At 36.0% G+C, this 19,947-nt stretch overlaps 2 protein-coding genes across 3 annotated transcripts; one reads left to right on the plus strand and one right to left on the minus strand.

The window, feature by feature from the left end:
* Positions 1 to 1,084: 1,084 nt before the first annotated feature.
* LOC135471754 (O(6)-methylguanine-induced apoptosis 2-like) lies at positions 1,085 to 8,396 on the minus strand. Its single transcript, XM_064751082.1, has 9 exons — positions 8,219 to 8,396; positions 7,199 to 7,320; positions 6,014 to 6,112; positions 5,347 to 5,526; positions 4,847 to 4,961; positions 3,885 to 3,988; positions 3,024 to 3,091; positions 2,353 to 2,543; positions 1,085 to 1,300 (listed from the first exon to the last, which is right to left on the minus strand). Exons 1-9 carry the CDS (start codon positions 8,298 to 8,300, stop codon positions 1,233 to 1,235), a joined length of 1,029 nt encoding a protein of 342 aa, XP_064607152.1. The 5' UTR covers positions 8,301 to 8,396; the 3' UTR covers positions 1,085 to 1,232.
* Positions 8,397 to 8,883: 487 nt separating this feature from the next.
* On the plus strand, positions 8,884 to 13,519 carry LOC135470491 (ribonucleoside-diphosphate reductase subunit M2 B-like). Of its 2 annotated transcripts, XM_064749467.1 has the most exons (8): positions 8,884 to 9,049; positions 9,302 to 9,361; positions 9,814 to 9,846; positions 11,024 to 11,320; positions 11,550 to 11,683; positions 12,093 to 12,321; positions 12,564 to 12,782; positions 13,122 to 13,517. In XM_064749467.1, the coding sequence occupies exons 1-8, from the start codon at positions 8,954 to 8,956 to the stop codon at positions 13,272 to 13,274; spliced, it is 1,221 nt and encodes a 406-aa protein (XP_064605537.1). In that variant the 5' UTR covers positions 8,884 to 8,953; the 3' UTR covers positions 13,275 to 13,517. The 2 variants fall into 2 exon arrangements, with proteins under 2 accessions (XP_064605537.1, XP_064605538.1); XM_064749468.1 differs by lacking the exon at positions 9,302 to 9,361 and having other exon boundaries at positions 13,122 to 13,519.
* Positions 13,520 to 19,947: the final 6,428 nt, after the last annotated feature.

A 19,947-nucleotide genomic window follows, 5' to 3' on the forward strand; every position in this document is an offset into this window, starting at 1 on the left:
GCCAGTCATGCCTAACCGGATATCTGCCCCGCACAAAGGCAATTCCCTGCTATTACGGAAGCATTTGTACCTTGTCCTACTTCTACAATAAGCACATTCAGTGGCATAGACGTCTTGCACTTCCATACAACCCCACACATTTCAACAACTCCTCATATTTTATAATATAACAAATAATTTTTGTTTGCGTTGTTGCAAGGTTAAAAATTAACATTCAGTTAATCGGTTACTAGCAACATTTAATCTTGAGGCTATACCGCAACAGCAGAAACGTAAGATACTCAAAACAAAATCAACGGCACTGGTATAGTTAAAAACATCAATGTAAGACGTACTTCAGTCTTTCAATAATTTGTAAGATTTTAATCAGTTCTTACAATTTATGTCGCAGCATTTCATCACAGTACTATAACAATTAAGTAATAATCTCTCCCCACTATACACATTAAACAATTTTCCATTGCACAACTGATGTAGCATAAGGGTCTTAAAACGAAATGTGCTGTCGAAACACAAAAGGATCAAGAGTACACATCATGTACTGGCTAATTAGTACCAATTAAACTGGCAATGAAATTCAATTACAGACGGATATATAAATACGATAGCGCACAACACTTTGGCATTAAACAGTAAGATTACAACACAATATATCTAATATCACAGCCAGGTAAATATTACAAATTATTTAATTACTAACAGCATTTCTAAAAAAAAAAAAAGACTAAAAAAAATAGCAAACTATAGTATTTGAATCTTCACTTTTCTGAACATGAAATTCCATGGATGACAATACATATATATATATTGTACGATGAATAAAAATCTGATTTTGGTGATAAAGAACAAAAAAATATATGTATATCAAATAATACTTATTTAAATCTCAAAAGTTGGTAGTGCATCTTCACCGAACCCAGTCAAGTAATCCTTTGTTATATTTCTATAAATACTGTCAGTATTATCAAAACTTACAATGTAACACAGTATATATATATATATATATATATATATATATATATATATATATATATATATATATGCTTGTAGAGACAAAATTGGACTATGCTTAAAAACAGTCTCCTCTTAACATTTGTGTAAATACTGTTACCAGCAGTACATATATGTCATATAAATACATATAAAAATTATAACAATATACACAACAGCTGGCACATACATTTATTCAAATGTGTGCACGTATATTCTCAACATTTAAAAAACTTTCCTTTTCAAATCCATCTCCCCTGGACATTGTATATAAAGGACTGTTTGCCTGTATGTACTGGCTTGTAATGAGCTGAAAAAATGAAAAAATACAGGCATGTTGTTAGGAAACATTCATCAGATTCTTTAATATACAATGTAAAATCCGTTTATGGATGACATCGTCTTTTCAATGTATACGCAAGACACATACAAGTGTCATTTCATAACAGTTGTTGATTTATAAGCACCAAAGATGTCTTGCATAAACAGGTTTTATGTTACACCATCAACTTCTAAATGCCACTACTAGATCGTAAAATTATTTTATGTGCACAGAACCCTGGGCTGTAATAAAGACGCCTCGTATCACAAATCGTTACAGGCAGGGCAAATGAAATATAACCAAAAGCAGAAGGACATAACAGAAGAATATAAAAGTTTTATTGCCTTTCCAATAACCAACCCCTGAAACATTAACCTTAACATTAACATTGCGATTGATGTATTCTCCAGCTTTACAAAGTCCTGAAATAGACATTGTAATTTACTTCATTTATTTACTATATATACTCTAAGAACAATTAAAAAATTTAAGTAAGTAGATTGTGAGTTACCAAAAGGACAATTCCTCAACCTTTATCTGGTCATAACATTCCCTGTGTGGCTGAATTACACTCTTGGTATCAGTTTTAAAATTTAACTTACTGTATTTGGTCTAAAATTCTGCCTATGGCTAATTAAGTTATTATCTTTTCCTCATTCTGAGAGTTCTATTGATCTGAGAAAGATGTTTAAGGCTCAGTTTTGCTTTTTAGGCTGAGAATATGTAATTGTCGGCAGTAAAAGTAATAATTTAAGACCTTTATTTGCCTCTAAAATTACCATCAGGTGAATTTAATTACCATAAATGTCTACCTAGTCTAAAGACCATTGTAAATGACCTAAAATTTCCCCTGAAACAGTGCATTTTTAGAGGCAAATAAAGGTCATAAAATACATGTGTTACTTTTGGTACTCAAACTTACATTTCTCCACCAGGATATACATCATCCCACCTTTAATACTGGTGGGATCCCATCAATACTGAGAACACCTTTGTAAGATCAGTAGAGTCCATGGTCATTAACAGTATTTGATACTGACCTGGTCCAGGTAAGTCCACTTTGGTTGCTGCCCCTGTCCATCGACTACTTGTGGAGACAAAGTTGGCACCAGACATATAATGTTTATTAGTGGTGAAATTGGACTTGAGATTGTAAGCTCCAGGGCCTGGGGATGGTGCAGCCCCAGGGAGGGGCATGGCAGGGGCAGATATACACAAATAGTGCTTCCGTCTGAAATAATAAACAACACACATAGATGCATTTCAATCGTATTAAGAAAGCAGTTTGTAAGGTACCACAATTCAACTGAAACAAAAGACAACTTATGGATTTCACCTATAATTGTGAATGTATAGCTTGTATAAATATGTTTTTGTTTGTCCTTGTTTCATGTATGAAAATGTCTAATACAGGTATATTTGTAACTAATGTTTTCATTTCCTGTCATAATTTCATTTGAAATTACATTCACAGCAATTATTGTCCCGAGTGAAAGTTTTCGAACCTGATCTAATATTAAACAAAATGAACATGCCACAACATTTCAATAAAATTAGACAATTATTTAACGGAAATCAAAGGGTGACAGTCAGACAAACAGACGGACAAAAGACATATGCCGACCAATTGCCAAAGTAAAGTCCCTGGGTTTCACCGAAAAAAAATTCTGGCTTAAGTCTTTTATGTAGTTTGGTCAATTAATTCACTTACGGTAATAATTGCCTGATGACATCATCATCTATTTCTTCCCATGGTTTATATGTACCCGGTCCAGGAAACTAAACATAAGAAAGAAAAAAAGAAAACAAATGTCTTAAATTTCTTCAATATTTAGTTACCTTTAAATCCGTGGCATTTCTAAAAAATTGCAGCTTGATGGGCAGAAACCGGGCAGAGCCTGGCGGAAACCCACGACCATCCGCAGGTTGCTTGCAGACCTTCCCACATACGGCCGGAGAGGAAGCCAGCATGAGCTGGACTTGAACTCACAGCAACCGCATTGGTGAGAGACTCCTGGGTCATTACACTGCGCTAGCGCGCTAACCAACTGAGCCTCGGAGGCCCCCTTGATGTAATGAAAGTTGGTAAATATGTAACATAATCCAGTCATTCCACTGATAATTTTTTATGTAAAACACAATTAATATTAAGTAGTCTTATTCAGCAATAACCTTGATAAAATAATGAGTGCAAATGGTTTTATTTTTTAAAATACCACTACATATACTTCTGCTTTGTAAACACATTTCTGTAAGTTTTCTCCCAAACTATTTTGCCTTAAATAACCTAGTTCCAAGTTCCAAGAATTTCAACTTGTCAAAAATGGCTATAATTCTAGCTGTGTAATTACACATAAATTTCTTCACATTCTGTCTTTTAATTAAATATTCCCCACTGACCTTCACAACCTGTGTCTCCAGCATGAAGGAACAGACATCCTAAAAGTCTTTATGAGGCTAAAATAATATATTAATTCGACTTTAAAATAGCTGTCAGTAGGCAGTACACCTGCGTCTATGATGTTAATTGCCTGGAGGGTGGGGTGGGGGGCAGGGGTAGTACTAAACTCACTGGTGGGGGGTCAGGGGCCATCCTTCTCACTGATGTAGACTTAAAACTTGAGACTGGGATTTTCACGCTGTCATGGCAAATGTCATCTCTCACATTGTAGTGGCCTGTGGACAAAGTTAGTCAAACAGTAAATCTTTCGACTGATGACGTAAGGTAAGAGTTACGATGAATACCAAGCACACAATGTCTCTAGAGAAGAAGGACAATGTTTCTTGAGTTATGCTGAAGGGCTCCTGAAACAAGATGTACACTGTTCAGTCTCAGAGCAATGATCTATTGTACATCCGGAACTGCCTGGCATGCAATTCACAAGTATTGGCTACAGGGGGCATTTCCACAACTTGCAGAAATAATGGACCTTTATGTGGAGGAGGCTTGCGTAACAGTTCGACAATGAATACATGTGGTTAACGTATTCAGTGTTACATTGAATACATTTTTTCTTTGTATAGGCCATGCTGGCTACATCCACATTGCCTTGAAACTGTAGTAGGATTTTGTTGCATGTCATGTTTTGCAAATACACATGTACACGTACCGGGTAGGTACAACAACCACATACTTCTGTCACTTTAAACTGTTTAAATTTTGTTGCAACATGTACTGTTACATTGATCACAAGCAGTTCAACCATTATAAATGTAACAGAGAGAGATTTACACAGCAAATATCATAACTTATGTAATTGATTTAAAGAAATTTCAACATGTATAAAATATTAAGAAAAAAAAAACAAAAATCACAGTTTGGGGCAAAATTATCAAAAACAGTATCCATTATGCAAATCGACTAAAATCACAAAATCTAATTCCTCAAAAAACCTGGGGCTACCAATTACAGAATCTCAAGATTTCAAGTGTCAGAATCATGAGTGTTCCAATTTCTAAATACTCAGGGATTTCAATTTCTGAATCATGGTGCGTTTCAATTTCTGAATATAAAATGTGAATTCGAGCTATTACCTGGAGCAGGCACATGCTGAGATTCTTTGGTGTTGATAACTTCCCTCAGAGACTTAGACTTGAATGCTGCATTGGCTGATACATTATTTGCTTTCCCATATTTTACCTTGGCAATCTACAATAACAATAACAAATACATTTTGTTATTTTCTTAGAATTTTGTTAATGTTAAAAAGCATCAGTCTGCTCAAAAATTATGTCTTCAGCACACTGCCATAACAATGATCACACTGTCATGGCAATAAATGAAATGTTGAAGACAGTATTATTTAAGAAGTAATGATGTCATGTAAATCTTAAATCACCTTTCTGAGTTATTATAATTTTAATCTGTGTTGTACTGAATGTAAATCTATCATGATTGTATTGACAGCCAAACCTGACTTCAGAAGTGTAATTAAGAAGTGGAACATTTGTACAACTGAAACATCAAAAAATGAGTACCAAGACAACCTACAATAATGTACTTCTGGTGACAAATAATTGTGCACACATCTCACATCATACTGGTTTGGAGATGGCCTCCAGTCTTCTTTCACAACTTTCTCTGCTATGGGTTGTTGGAAAGTCCTAGAGTTGTTTGCTGCATTGAAGTCCTTGCGTGTCGATAATAAACCAGGAAGACTGTATATGCCGGGGCCTGGACCACTTGGAATGTCATACTTAAACTTTCGTTTGCTCTGTAAAATAAATCAACAAAAACATGACCATGATACATACTTTAATGAAGATGTGTGAGAAAAAGTAAAAATTCAATTTTCCACCAATGACCAGCAATGCATCACAATAAATACTGTCATGATTGCTGGAAAATGCACTTCTTACACAGTGCACTGTGTAAATATAAACTGTACGATGCACCATTTACATAAATACACCCTTTAAACCCACTACCGGTAACCTTTTAAATGCATCCCAGTAACATTACAGATGATACATGTATTTCAAGGCACAAAAAGTGGCAACTTTAGCCAGGGATAAATTTAGAAAATGAAACTAACCATACAAAATGTATTTTATCAGGTTTGGAAGTTTTCCATTTTCATATACTACGTTAATTATTCTGATGTTAATTTTGTTAATGACACTGGAACACCTCACTAAATAAATCTCTGCAGCAGAGTGACGTATCAGTCATATAAAACAGCTGCCCTCCAAAAGTCTCACCTTTGAGGCAAACCCTCCAGTTCCTCTCTTAGAAAATGATGTGCTGTTGTTGTTCATGGATTTATGTGAAGTGTATTTACCGGGTCCAGGATTTTCGTTCTGAAAAAAAAAAAAAAATCAAATTAAATAACAATCATTATTATTATATATATGTGCAACACTAAAAAAACTACAGAGCTGTAAAATGGACATGTGAAAAAAATTACTCGGTATTTATCTCGTACGTACATGCAAAAAAATTTTTTTCGCCTTTCAAAAAAATAAAAAAACTTTAGCTTTCCTTGCTAGCTTTCCTTTTCTCGGACCCTGACATAATTATCATGGGCTACGACATAATCAGCCAATCCATGGGTGGTATACGATTAGCTCTATTTTGTCACATGTTTTTGTCTTTTGTTCTTTCGTTGTTCGTGTTATTCTTTCGTATTGTCGTGGAACATGGTTATGTAAACTCAGCATTGACTGGCCAATTATGTCTAACCACGAGATAATTAAGTTGGGGTCCAAGTTAACTGACCAGACACACTCGCCCATCTATCAGCTTTCAAACACCACCAAAAAGCAAGCAGTATTGCCACTGGTCAATTATCTCAGACCCTGACATAATTTTCTCTGATGAATCCCAACATTTTTTTTTTCTGAACAGTGCGATATAAATCCCGAGTTCATTTTTTTTGGAAGGCAAACATTCTTTTTGCATGAACATGTACATGCGAGGTAAATCCAGAGTTTTTGGAACATGAAAAAAATTGTTTCACACATGTCCCTTTTCAGGCTCCGTCTAAAACAAAGATAGTCAGAGCATGCAAAAGAATAGCATCAGGACTTATTTTGTTGAAAGGTTGGTATTACACAGCTGAGCCTGTAGAGTAGAATCAAGGTCACCATCACTGTCTGTTTATCTCTGGTCCACTGCATAGTAACAACTGATTAACAACTGGCATAGCAATCTAGCTGCATAGATTACATGTACCTTAGTTAAGAAGACTAGTCCTTGATCGCAAAGGTTGTGTGTTCACATCCAGCTCTTGCTGGCCTTGGCTCTTCATCTCAAATCACATAGTTAATAGGTACATAGAAAGAGGATAAGATAAGAGACTACAAGTACTCATAACAAGTCAGTTAAATAACTTTAAAAATGATTAAGAGACACAAAAAGAATTACCGGTATGTAGGCCTACTTACCTGATCACTGAAGCTTCCAAATCTTTTGGATTGTGAAAGAAATCCCTTTTTGTCCCCATTGTCTGTGACAATTGTCTGAAATTTGGTGGGTATGGATGATGTCGCTGCCACAATACCATGACCTTGGTGAATGTAAAAATAATGTGGCAATAATACATGAAGTGAAACTCATTCATACTGCAAGAGGCAATTTTAATTTGACTTTCTCCTTTTATTCCACATGTGAATGGAAATAAACACATGTATCAAAGATCTCTGGCAAACAGGCAGGCACATTCCAGAAATATTGCAACCCCCTGAACAAAAATTACTGTCGTGAAACTTCACAGTCCATAACAAATAAGAGTATGTATTAATTTCTCCAAGATATACAAAAAATATATACAAATATGATATTACTGGTGAAGGAATGTAAAATGTTCCTTTGAATTTTCTCAACTGCAATGAACTCTACATGGATAAGAAAATGAAGATGTCTAACAAAACTATTTTATTTGGACTCCGTGTGATAACAATATCTGAGGCTGTCTGATAAAATCAGCCTGTTTTATATGCAACTAGAGCATAAGCCGTTAATCACTCAACACTACCAGGTGCAGCTATTAAAGTGCTGGCAGTACACTGCATCTTCAAAATTGTGCTTATCACCCATTATCCTCCTAAAGCGGCCTATGTCATCAACTCTTATTTTTTTAAAACTTTCTCACTTGACACAGAAGTGTTTTTAGACTAGTACACAGTGCCTCCACAGATTTTCTGAGCTCTTGCAGTGCTCAGTTTTAAGATTTGGCACGGACATGACTCTGTGTCAGGACCATAAAGACATGGGGGTGGCCAAAAACTACCATGAATTCAAGACTGACTGAACTCTAATCATACCAGTAGTATAACAAAATTCTCACACTTAGTAAGCTCTGCATTAGACATCAATTTATTTGTAGTAACTTGTGTGTCAAAGTGTATTTTATGTAACAAACGAAACACTAAAAAAGTATCTGTTCATTAAAATATTCACTGTACCTTTGTGTAAATGTCCAGAATGATTTGAACTATGTATCCTTCTTACGACTTCCTCATCTACATGCCTTACGCTGTCAGCCATTTTGACGCGAACTGGTTGTCACCGAACTACTCTCACAAATGACGGAAAATCTTCCGCGGTGAAAAGAATACCGGTCACACTTGTGAATTTAAACACACATTGACATTTTTATATTATTGTCATTTCACATATCGCTTTCTAAGATTACCAATGTGTGATTCTTCATGCTGAAACAAATATGCTATCATAGTAAGTGATAAACTTTACCACCAAATGAAAATGTAATTCTACCATGCGATTCGACGCGGGTTTCCAGGAAGTACAGTGGGTTCAGTTCATTATTGGGAGGAAAGTATTTTACGCCGGATGTATTAAACTGTTATATAATTCTTTTGTAAACTTTGAACGTCATACTTTAGTGTCAGATAGAATTCACCCATAAACTGGTTTGCACCTTATGTTTTATAATGCGTACAAATAGCCAGTATCGGGTTTGATTAAAAAAAAAAATTATATAAGTAGGCAATCACCCCTATGGACGAGTCTATGTTGACTTCCAGACTTCTGATTGGCTGAGTTAATATTTGGCGCGAACATATGAAGCTTTTGCCTCCAAAATTTTCATTACCATTCGAGACGTCAAGCAGAATAGAATTGTTTTATATACCATAGGTTTTTTTTTATCTGTTTCATCTGATCTCCAGTTTGCGAAGATGTTGAGCGCCTATTCACCAAAGACTACTAATTCAATTGTTGATAATGATTTATCATCCAAACTAAAAAACACCAAGATGAATGACGAGAATCAGGTGAGTAAATTTCATTTCGATCTGCCAGGTTTGCGGTAATGTTACCCTCCGCCTTTGTTCAAACGTTAAAACAAAATCTCATTGGTTTTGCATGAAAGACGTTTCTAACGTATTTGTCGTTAAGTGTTTTTAACGCATACTGGGTATTAACTTCCATTGCTTAGACGAACATCCTTTGTCAGTTTGATCCATGCGCGCCAGTTTTTGTGGTTCGTTGTGTGTTCAACGTTTGATGGCTTTCTTTCCTTTCAGGTCCCATGTTCACTTTCCATTAACATAAAGAAGAAACCACTTGGAGAAAGTCAGACCCAGGTAGATTTGGTTTTTGCAGTTATGATCGGTTACTGAAATTTCTTTGTTGGCCGGCCTTTTTTCACGTCGCTATGTTAATTAGGTTCTGCCGCCATATTCGGACAGAGGCCTGACCTCTGGCCTCTGACGCCAATGCTGGTGCAATAGACTAGTAAAAGCTGTGAAATGGATTTGTCAGATAGATCTGTACTGTGATAATTTGCTCATCGTGTTTCAGCATACATCTGTGAAATGGTTCTAGAACCTGTGAAAGTACCATCCTGAGGCAATTCCATTTCTTGATTACAGTTCTGTTTGCTTTAGTAAAAAGTTAACTACGTGTAGAGAGTAAAAAGCTGAAGAATTGAAACGATTCACCGATTTTTTTTTTTTTTTTTTTAAATTTTTAGTAAATTTTATTTCATATTCTGTGTGTACCAATGATGTAACACATCCAATCTGTTTTCTCACAGAATATCCTTTCAAGTACACAGATGAACAAAGAGGTAAGATAACAATTTTTACTGAGAACATATCTCATCTAAAATAATTCGTATAGAAATTAAGCTTGTGTAGGAAACTGCTTGGTTATAGTAACTGTTTATTTTTTTTTAAATTAGAAGTGCAAACAATGGTAATATAGCCTGATAATATAATAACCTAAAATTTGGCATATAGTCCGATAGATAAGAGGCGTACAGGCGTAAATAAGATGATACAGTTGTAAAATTGATGCAGCGTACTGTATATGCCCAAAGATTTGTGTGCATGCCAAAGTTCCGCAGAGAGTCCTGTCAAAATCAAATTTCCACAACATACCATGTGCTTGATGTTCACCACTACCCACAGCCATGGAGAATGACTACCGAGATGTTTGTGTGACATTCTTGAGTGTTTGCCATAAAACAGACAATGTAGCAGAGGGTTAAAAATGGTCTCTTTGTTTACTATACTGCAAGTTTTGCTTCTTGTGTTGCACAAAATCATCCTAATACTGCTCCCAAATGTCTGATTTCAATTCCCCAAATTAGCAAAGTCTACAGTGTTAAAGTGTCACTGAGTGTCCAGTTTCTGATATATACATAATCTTGTATTTCTGATTTTGTGAAGACAGAAGCACAACATAATACTCGTCTGCTGATGTACATTTGGATATGTCAACTGTTCTATCATGTTTTGACCCCAAAATGACAGTTGTTAACACGTTTGTATGGGGCAAGAAAGAAAATTTACCTGTCACATCAGGCAGATTACCATAGAAAAAAGAATAATACTGCAACCCCTGTAATCACAGCACAATGAATGAAAAATACAGTATAAAACTGTCAGTTGTTGAAATAATCCCCATACAGGTTGATGCAACGTAAATAAATATATTAACTTCATTCAAATCCGTTTCTCTTGAGACAGAGCTGAAATAATTACTATGTTCTAGAGTGTTATTTTTTTGGCAATTTACTTTTACCGATACATCGATCTACTGTTTCAGTTTTAAATGTATACATGTATGTCCTCTCTCCAATTCTTTCACTCTATCAACTTCACACTTTCCAGGTGTATTACTTGGGACCCGTGTACTTGAAAAGTCAGAAGTACAACACTCCCTTTTTGAAAAAAAATTTATCTGTAGCACCAGTATAGTATTAAAAATATTCTCAAATCCTGTCTATGTTTTGCTTGCAGTCAGTGAAGCCAAAATCAACAGTGGTGGAAAAGAAAAAGCGAAGAAAGCCTGTAGAGAACATTGAAGAAGAACCATTACTGAGAACTAATCCACGGAGATTTGTCATTTTTCCTATCGAGTATCATGACATTTGGCAGATGTACAAGAAGGCCGAAGCATCGTTCTGGACAGCAGAGGAGGTGGACTTGTCTAAAGACTTAGCACACTGGGAAGAGCTGAAGGATGAAGAAAGACATTTTATTTCACATGTACTGGCATTTTTTGCCGCAAGCGATGGAATTGTCAATGAAAACCTGGTACGGTAGCAAGTTTACAAAGACAATTTTATTCTCTGCTCAGATAAGATTTGTTTTTTCTTTTAAAGGATATAATAATTTAAGACATCATGGTCGGGTGTGTTGTATCAGAATGATTCATAATATTTGCCAGTTTAATTTTTTTATCTTGTTTGCTGAGACTAAGAGAGAGTATGAATTCAGAATTGACATTTTTCTGAAAATTCAAATTTTGGCTTTTGATTTGCAGGTGGAACGCTTCAGTCAGGAGGTTCAGGTGACAGAAGCGCGATGTTTCTATGGATTCCAGATCGCTATTGAAAATATCCACTCAGAGATGTATAGTTTATTAATAGACACATATATTAAAGACCCAAAGCAGAGGTGAGGATTAGGCTTTTTAATAAGACTTATTTCTCTAAACGTTAACTTTTAACAAAATTTGTTTCTTAAACATGTTGAATAGTAATTACACGTCGTGATGGCTTTTTAGTTGTGAGAAGGAAATTGAATATTTCCGTAGGACATTTGAAATTTGTTCAGGCATAATATGAATTAAATTTTAGCTGAAATAGCTATCCCCCTTTTGGATTTCTGCAATAGTAAAATACATCAAATTCGCTTGTATCAGTCCTTCTTTGGTATCAAAGAAAGAATTAACCTCGTGTGTGTTTTCAATAATTACAACAAATTATCAGTTTTTTGGTTTCGGTGTTCCCCTTTGTCTCTGCAAATAAGGCTCCAATACTTCTGAAGTGATGTTTATAGCCTTTTATTCGTTTGTCTTTTATAGGGACTTCTTATTTAACGCTATTGAGAACTTGCAATGTGTAAAGAAGAAGGCTGACTGGGCGTTGAAGTGGATCGGGGATGATGAAGCTACTTTTGGCGAAAGAATTATTGCCTTTGCCTCAGTAGAGGGTATCTTCTTCTCCGGGTCATTTGCTGCCATCTTCTGGTTGAAAAAGAGAGGAATCATGCCCGGTCTTACCTTCAGTAACGAACTCATCAGCAGAGACGAGGTAAATACATTGCGCTAATGATAGTTGATTTGTGCTGTCTTATTTATGATAAGTCGCCTTTTGTAACAATTTCGGCGAAAAATGTAACATGTGTAAGCTTCAGTACCTGGAGTTGACCTAGCCTAAGCAACACAGAAATCCAGAATAATCTGGAGAATGTTGTAAAATCCAGAAGTTAACAAAGATATGCTCTATGAAAAAAAGGTACGCACATGTGTTACAAAGATTTGTTACTTGTTCAGGGTCTTCACTGCGACTTTGCATGCCTGATGTTCAAGCACCTTGTAAACAAACCATCCCAGGAGAGAGTGTACGAGATTGTGAAGCAGGCGGTGACGATTGAGCAAGAGTTCCTGACTGACGCTCTCCCGGTGAAACTGATTGGCATGAATGGTGATCTGATGAAACAATACATTGAGTTTGTGGCGGACAGGCTGCTTGTGGAATTGCAGTGCGAGAAGGTGGGTTGTGTTTAACAGTGGAACATGTTATGTCATGTAAGATGATACCTGGGTCAAAATGCCCCATTGACATTTTTAAAAAAAAGCTACAAGGGCTCAAAAGTTAAGTGCCAGTTGATTTGGTAACAGTTTTTAATAGTGAAAAAAAAGTATGGTGGTACAGCAGTTCAGTGAATAAAGAAATTAACTGGAATCTTGTTTGTATATTTTAGAACTTTTAAGCCATTATGTGGATATTTATTAAAGTATGCTGTCAAAAGTGTATTGTGAATGCCCTGGCTGTATCCCTTCCTTTTTAATATAAGAACATCAGTACATTTTTGGTTTTGTATATTACAGGTTTACAATGCAGAGAATCCCTTTGACTTCATGGAGCACATCTCCTTAGAGGGCAAGACCAACTTCTTTGAGAAGAAAGTGGGAGAGTACCAGAAGATGGGCGTTATGTCTGGAGGACAGAATCATGAATTTACATTGGATGCCGATTTCTAAAATAGTGCAATATGTCGGACTACTGTAGCTATCGGATATGGATAAATTTGTTCATGAAATTGATTAATACTATTATTGAATGTAGTACTAAGTACATTTTTAGCCCGCATTTAATCATTTCTCACTCACATTTTATAATTGTAAATTGTATACATACAGTTTTATTTTAAAAACATTTTAAGTTATTGGTTTTAATAAATGTTAAAACACAAAAAAAAAACTGAAACAGATTAATGATTGTTTTGTTGTTAATATGAACTCTAATTAGGTTTGGTTACACCTGCATTTCACTTGTTTGGAGAAGTGGAAGACAAGGTCTCCTGGATTCATTTCCCAAGTCAGGTGATACTCTAAAATTTGACTGTGTTTTAGGCAGGTAGTGCTATGAATGTATTTGCATCAGAAATGGCCTGCTGTAGAGGTAGAAATGATGATGGCCTGAAGTGTTATTAAACACTCTTTTGCTAGAAAAGGTCAGGTGTACTGGCAACAATCTGATTAGCCTCTTACTGGTTAATTCTCAACATGAGCTTGTTCTTATACTGGAGAGCAGGAAAATGTCTTGTGTGCATGTCCTATAACACCGAAGCAATCCAAGTTCACAGATATGAACCCTAATTCCTCAACTTTTTTGCATATGAAAGAGCAACTTTCTGTGCAATTCATGCACATTTATAATTTGATTTTGAAGACAAATCTACAAACGATTGCTAGTTTCAGCTCCAAAAAGAAATTATTTTATCAGTCTACACAAAATAATGCCCTCAGAATAAGCTTGAATAAATGCCTTGAAAACAAAATGCGAAGAAGTTGAATAATTACTGCATGTAGGAGGATAAAATAAAAATCATACTGTTGGGTAACAGAAGAGGACGCGTGAACACAGCTTATGTAATGCAATATCCCTTTTCTCGACATAATTTCTGTCGCAAATAGGACTAATGCAATAACACGAGTTAATCTTGTAACATGGAAATCTTGTAAAGTGCTATGCCGTTCATAAATTTCTCACCCAGAAGAGGTTCTGTATTGTTTACACTTTTCAACACCTACCAACTGGTGTGGTTTGATCATTTATAATATGTCGATACCAATGTGTGCACTATGGTTGTTCTCAATCCAAGTGAATCTTGAAAGTGATAAAAAAAATATTGTAGACAAAATTTCACAAGGTCGTCTACATTACTGTAATTCGTCAACCTTTTCACATGTTTGTAAGGTATTTATTCAAGTATATTCTGAAGGCATTCTGTGCAAACTGAAAAAAAATTATACTTTTTGTGAAGCCCTGAAGTTGACCAATCCAATCGATGTAGTTTTATTAATGTGCGTGAATTGCACTGAAAGTTGCTCTTTCATGTGCGATAAGGTTGAGAAATACTTTAGAGTGGAATTTACAGGTTATCAGACTCTTTGTTCAGGTGTGGGCTCTACGGCTGGTCAAAAAGCGGGAATTTACGCAACATGAACGGTATCCTGTAAGATCTGTAGACTCGATGTAAATTTCTGTAAGTAGAACTGGAAATATGAACACCTTATGGATTATAGTTGAACTTTTGGTTGTTGTCACAGGGTAGTTCTCTGGGAATTATATGTGGTTGTGTTTGGTAGTAATGCCTGTGAACTAATGAGGAAAGATGATCACCAAAGAAGGCATATTCTTCACAGAGTTGTCTTCCTTGGAAATTACTTGTAGGAATCAGGGCCGTCCTAAAGAAGCAAATACATCGACATTTTGATGAAGCGAATAAGATTTTATTAAGCCTGAAAATTTATTGATAATTTTCAGTGAAATTTATGTGGAACTCTGGCTGACAGGTTATGCCACGTGGCTAAATGTGAGCATTTCATGGTTTGAAGTCTTTGAACTCAAAGCCCTTAAAAGTTCAAATGCCTCCTTTGAATACTGGCATATGACCTTATTGATTATGGTTAAGATTCCCGGGAGACGACCATATGTAGTAATTGTATAGTGGTCAGAGGTGGCTAGGACGCATGTCAGGAGTTGTGGGTTCAAACCTAGTGTCTAGACATTTGTAGATTTCCCTGCTGCTCTCACCGCTTGTGTGACAATAAGCAGTCAAGACGACGTGGGAAATTTCGTCATTGAACTGCCAAAGATTTGTGGGTTACTCCAGTGTCTCCGTGTTCTTCCATCCATAACATTGATCGCCACACATGAAATATCGTTGAATATGATGTTATGCAACAATGAAATGAAGAAGATTTCCTGCAGTCACCTGAACACACAAGGTTTGGGGTTCATACCCAGCCGTGGACAGGAAATTTGTGGATTTCCAGCTCTCACTGTTGGGTCTTCATGACAAGGGTGTGACAGCTGTAGATTATAAAGCTGTTTTGCGTATTCTAATGTTCATAAAACAACACTTGGCCTGAGTAGCGTGCAGATTTATTTGCTTACCGGTACTCATTTTTCATCCTAGTCAATCATTACTTGACCAATGACGGCGGGTTCTGGAGATTTGCCAGGAGGCTGGCCCAATGAAATACTGACAGTCCTCCAAACCACTGGCCGATTGGTAAAAATCAGTACCCCTGAGCACTGTGGCAATAGGCAGTATTAGTTTCTAGCTCTGTACCTCAGCCTCGTGTCTAGATGGTTCCCTGTCCTGCTTGCCATCATACAGGGGAAATGTGCTTTATTATGGAATAAAACGTCTAGCTACCTTTTGCCAGATTACTCTGCCTTGTTTTAAAGCTGCAGTTAAACATGCTGGATTTACACATTCTACTTTATGGGCGATATATCCCATTTAATAAATGTTGATCCAAATGTTCTCTATTGCACTGTGCTGTAATGCGTCACAGTTTATAGTTGTGCTAGCTTGTAAAGCAGTGCGGGTACAAGCACTGTAGAGTAACCGGGTACAAAAAACGTAAATCGGTTTTCTTAATATTTTCCGTAAATCAGGTAAATTACCTTGAGGCGCAATATCCTAAACATCTTTAATGCAAAAAAAGTTACGAGGACTATGACTTGGCCCATGAAGTACTGTGAAGTAGCCCCAGAATGACAGGTTTCCCAACAGCCTAGAACCGACCTGTAATCAGTGATCCTCTGTTGGCAGTGATCACGAGATGGAAGAAAGAATGACACAAAATATGATGCCACAAATGGTTTATTTACATTCATCAGACACATGAAATGCCAAGGTAAGGGTCATAATAAATATAGCATTACTTGCTAGGCCTACGTACAAGCAATGATTTCAATGTTTCCTGGGGCGAAAATACCCAATACCAACAACAACAACAACCTGTTATTAAACTGATGTTCTTATGCTTATGTTTTGTATTTACAAGGAGTTTATGTGGATTATTTTCTATGTGTAGCATCAAATAAAAATACGCCATGGCGTCTGTAGACAATTAATAATTTCACAGCACAAAAAGTGATAACATACACGTTGTTTACATCAATCCACAAGAAATATATAACATTATCCCACTAAAACATGCAAACCGAATTGATCATACAACACTGTTTTTTGTTTTACAAATATATCACAGACTCAAACAGAGTTAGATTCAATTATTATTTTTCTTTTTCTTTTTAGAAAAGGAACCTGCTCATTATAAGATATAGGCTTGAAAATCCCTTGGGTGAGTTGTTCCTAATAAAGCCCCTGCTTCGTTATAACCTCAGAGGCCTATATTGTAAATGACCTAAAATCTGCGCCCCCCCCCAAAAAAGGCCTACAGTAGGCCTACTTCAAACAAGCCTTGTAACACTTTTCAAAAGTCGATAGAACACCTAGAATCAGGTAAAACTTTAGTCATGGGCGAAATTTAGGTCAAATCCAGTACCGGTACACAGTATTTTTCAAATTTCAATCAGTTCTTTCATTTCAATACAAATCTTTGTGAGAAAGCAAGATCCTCTGCCTTCCAATTATGTTTGAGTTTGAAGTATGTGAGGTACCAGTGCAGAGCAAAATCCAACCGCATCATGCAAGACTGATGGTAAAAGAGGCAACTCAAAGATATGAGCAAACAACGAAATTCCTTATTCAGAGAACGTAATGAAATTGTATGCTATATGCTAGGCTTACACATTATAAAATGGCCGTAGCACAATCATGCATCATGCATGAAGTTGAAAATTTTAAGAAATTAACAGTCTTTCTCTTGATATATCTCCTTTAACATAAATGAATAAGTCTTGATTTGGAATGAATGTCCACAATATCTGAGCAAATTCACTAAATGGCTCATGCCATGACCTACCCTTATTACTCCACGCCAAGGACATAATATCAACGTGTATATCGTCATCGAGGAACAAATGAAGTGTGATGAAATATACCTGCTGATAATATCTGCATGGCAAAAAAACTCTTTATACCAAGTCCCATATAAAACCTTCATGACTAGAAGAAATTATGTCATCACAGAAAAATAGCAGGAATGTTAAACCAGAATGTAAAGTACACAACAAGCACACATCAAAATTCAAAATAGATAAAAACAAATATTAGCAGATCAAAGTGTTTATTTATGTGGTCATATTTCTACCCAACCCTGATATCCAGACATATCTATTTATAGGAAACTTATACGACCAGGTTCTTAAGTGAACATCTGAAGCTGATTCCCCCCCTCCCCCCGCCCTTCCAAAAAAAAAAAACCGAACTTGTTCTTCCTGTACTTTTCCTCTTTTTCAAATAATCAGTATCAAATTAACAACAAACATTGATAAAACCAACTTATTTACTGATAAGAGAAACACCACTGTCCTGTGAAAAACAAGCTGTTTATAATAACCGGTACAAATAACCAAACGCAATGTTCACACACGAAGATGTCAATAATGTTGGCTTTACACCACGAGGCAAGTATCTGTAGAAAATTATGCAAAATTGTTTCTAAATGTAACCGCAAGCAAAACATTTACCTGGGGAATAATATAACACTTCAGGCTTTTCACTTTGTGTTCAGAACTGTACAAACAATCCCCCCCCCCCACAAAAAAAAATAAATATTAAACTCTGCAGAAATGAAATATAAGATATTAAATGATATTACAACCAAATGAAGTAGAGCAAACGACAATCTAAAACTGTTGGTCATGCAAGATTCCACAAAATCAAATCTGCCAGCAGTCAGATTTGAACACTAGGCTTGCCCTGCCAGAGCTGGTATGTACAAATCCTTGTACATAAAAGTCACAGAGCACCTGCTGCGGTCAACTAGAAAAGTGGAAATCACACCTGGGTCAACCAACCCACCCTCCCCCAATCATCCCTTCCCCTCCTCCTCTCAAAGCAATGCCAGCTGGCACCTAACATCATGGCCAAAGAATACCTTTGACCCTGAATCCCTAACCAAGTTAGTCGCCCATAAACTTAAAAATGCTCTACATGGTCATAAAATTTGTTCTGTTATGTGTTCTGAGTTACATACTTAAGAGTAGTAGAATCAATGATTCTATATGAGTTCTGTAACGTGGTGAAGGGTATCACATCAGTTTCACTGGAAAGCTGCACATCACTATAAGCAGCTTAACCAGTGGATCAACAACAAATGAAGGCAGCAGCATGAACTTTACAACCCAACATATTTACCAAATGTCTAGGATAATTGACTAGTCTAGTCAGCGACTTACAGAGGTGCTTGTTGTAGATAGAAACTATGCTCATAATATTAATACATCTAATACCTTTCGTAGATGGACATACATACAGACAGGCAGACAGACATACATACAGGCACTAGGAACTTACATCTTAACTTTCTGTTTCAAGCTTTGGCTGTTTAGGGAGAGAATACAGCAGTTTGCCACATACTACATCTGATAGAACATGCAGCAGATCTGACACAACACACTGCAGATCTGACACAGATACACACAACAGGTCTTGACACCATGTACACATATATACACACATTTATCATTACAAATTATGACCATGAATGGCAATTTTATAAAATGGTGATAGGAATTCTGTTATATGTTATATTTGTGATGAACATTTTTTTTTTTTTTTTCTTTCGCCCAAGGAGATAACTGTAAAAGTTACCTTGAAACAGTGTAAGGAATAATGCAGGATCCCAGGTCTTTAGGTAAATTTTATGTACAAGAATAGCCGTGATAAATACCAGCAACTTCAATAATCATAATGCTTCAACTGTCTTTTGTATTGGAATGACAACCATGTTAATCTACCGGTCAAAAAAAAAACAACAACAAACAAACAGAAACAAAATACAAATCTGGACTGCCATACTGCGCTGCTTAGACTGTAATCAATATCTGATATTATACTTTCCATATACTTTTTAGTGCAATTTCAATGCAAGGGTGTTAACAATACTGCAGAAACCATGCTCTTTCTAACAACAAATTCTGAAAAAATGGGTAAAAACTAAACCAGTGTCTCAAAAAATAAAACAGAAAAAAATTATCAACTGTTCATTTCCAATTACTTCACACTCACATTTTTGATTAAAACGGGTCCAAAAGTAAACGTATCAAGCACTTTCACTTTCTTCATACAGCACTTCGAATTTTACATTATGAATGAATGAATGATTATGGCTTATAATGCCACATCAGCAATTTTATCACAAACTGTGATATGAAAATGAAATGTGATGATATACATTTTATCTTTTCATCTCTCTTGAACAAAAATGGGCCAGATGGAAATGG

Source organism: Liolophura sinensis, chromosome 7, assembly GCF_032854445.1.
Source record: "Liolophura sinensis isolate JHLJ2023 chromosome 7, CUHK_Ljap_v2, whole genome shotgun sequence".
NCBI lineage: Eukaryota > Metazoa > Mollusca > Polyplacophora > Chitonida > Chitonidae > Liolophura > Liolophura sinensis.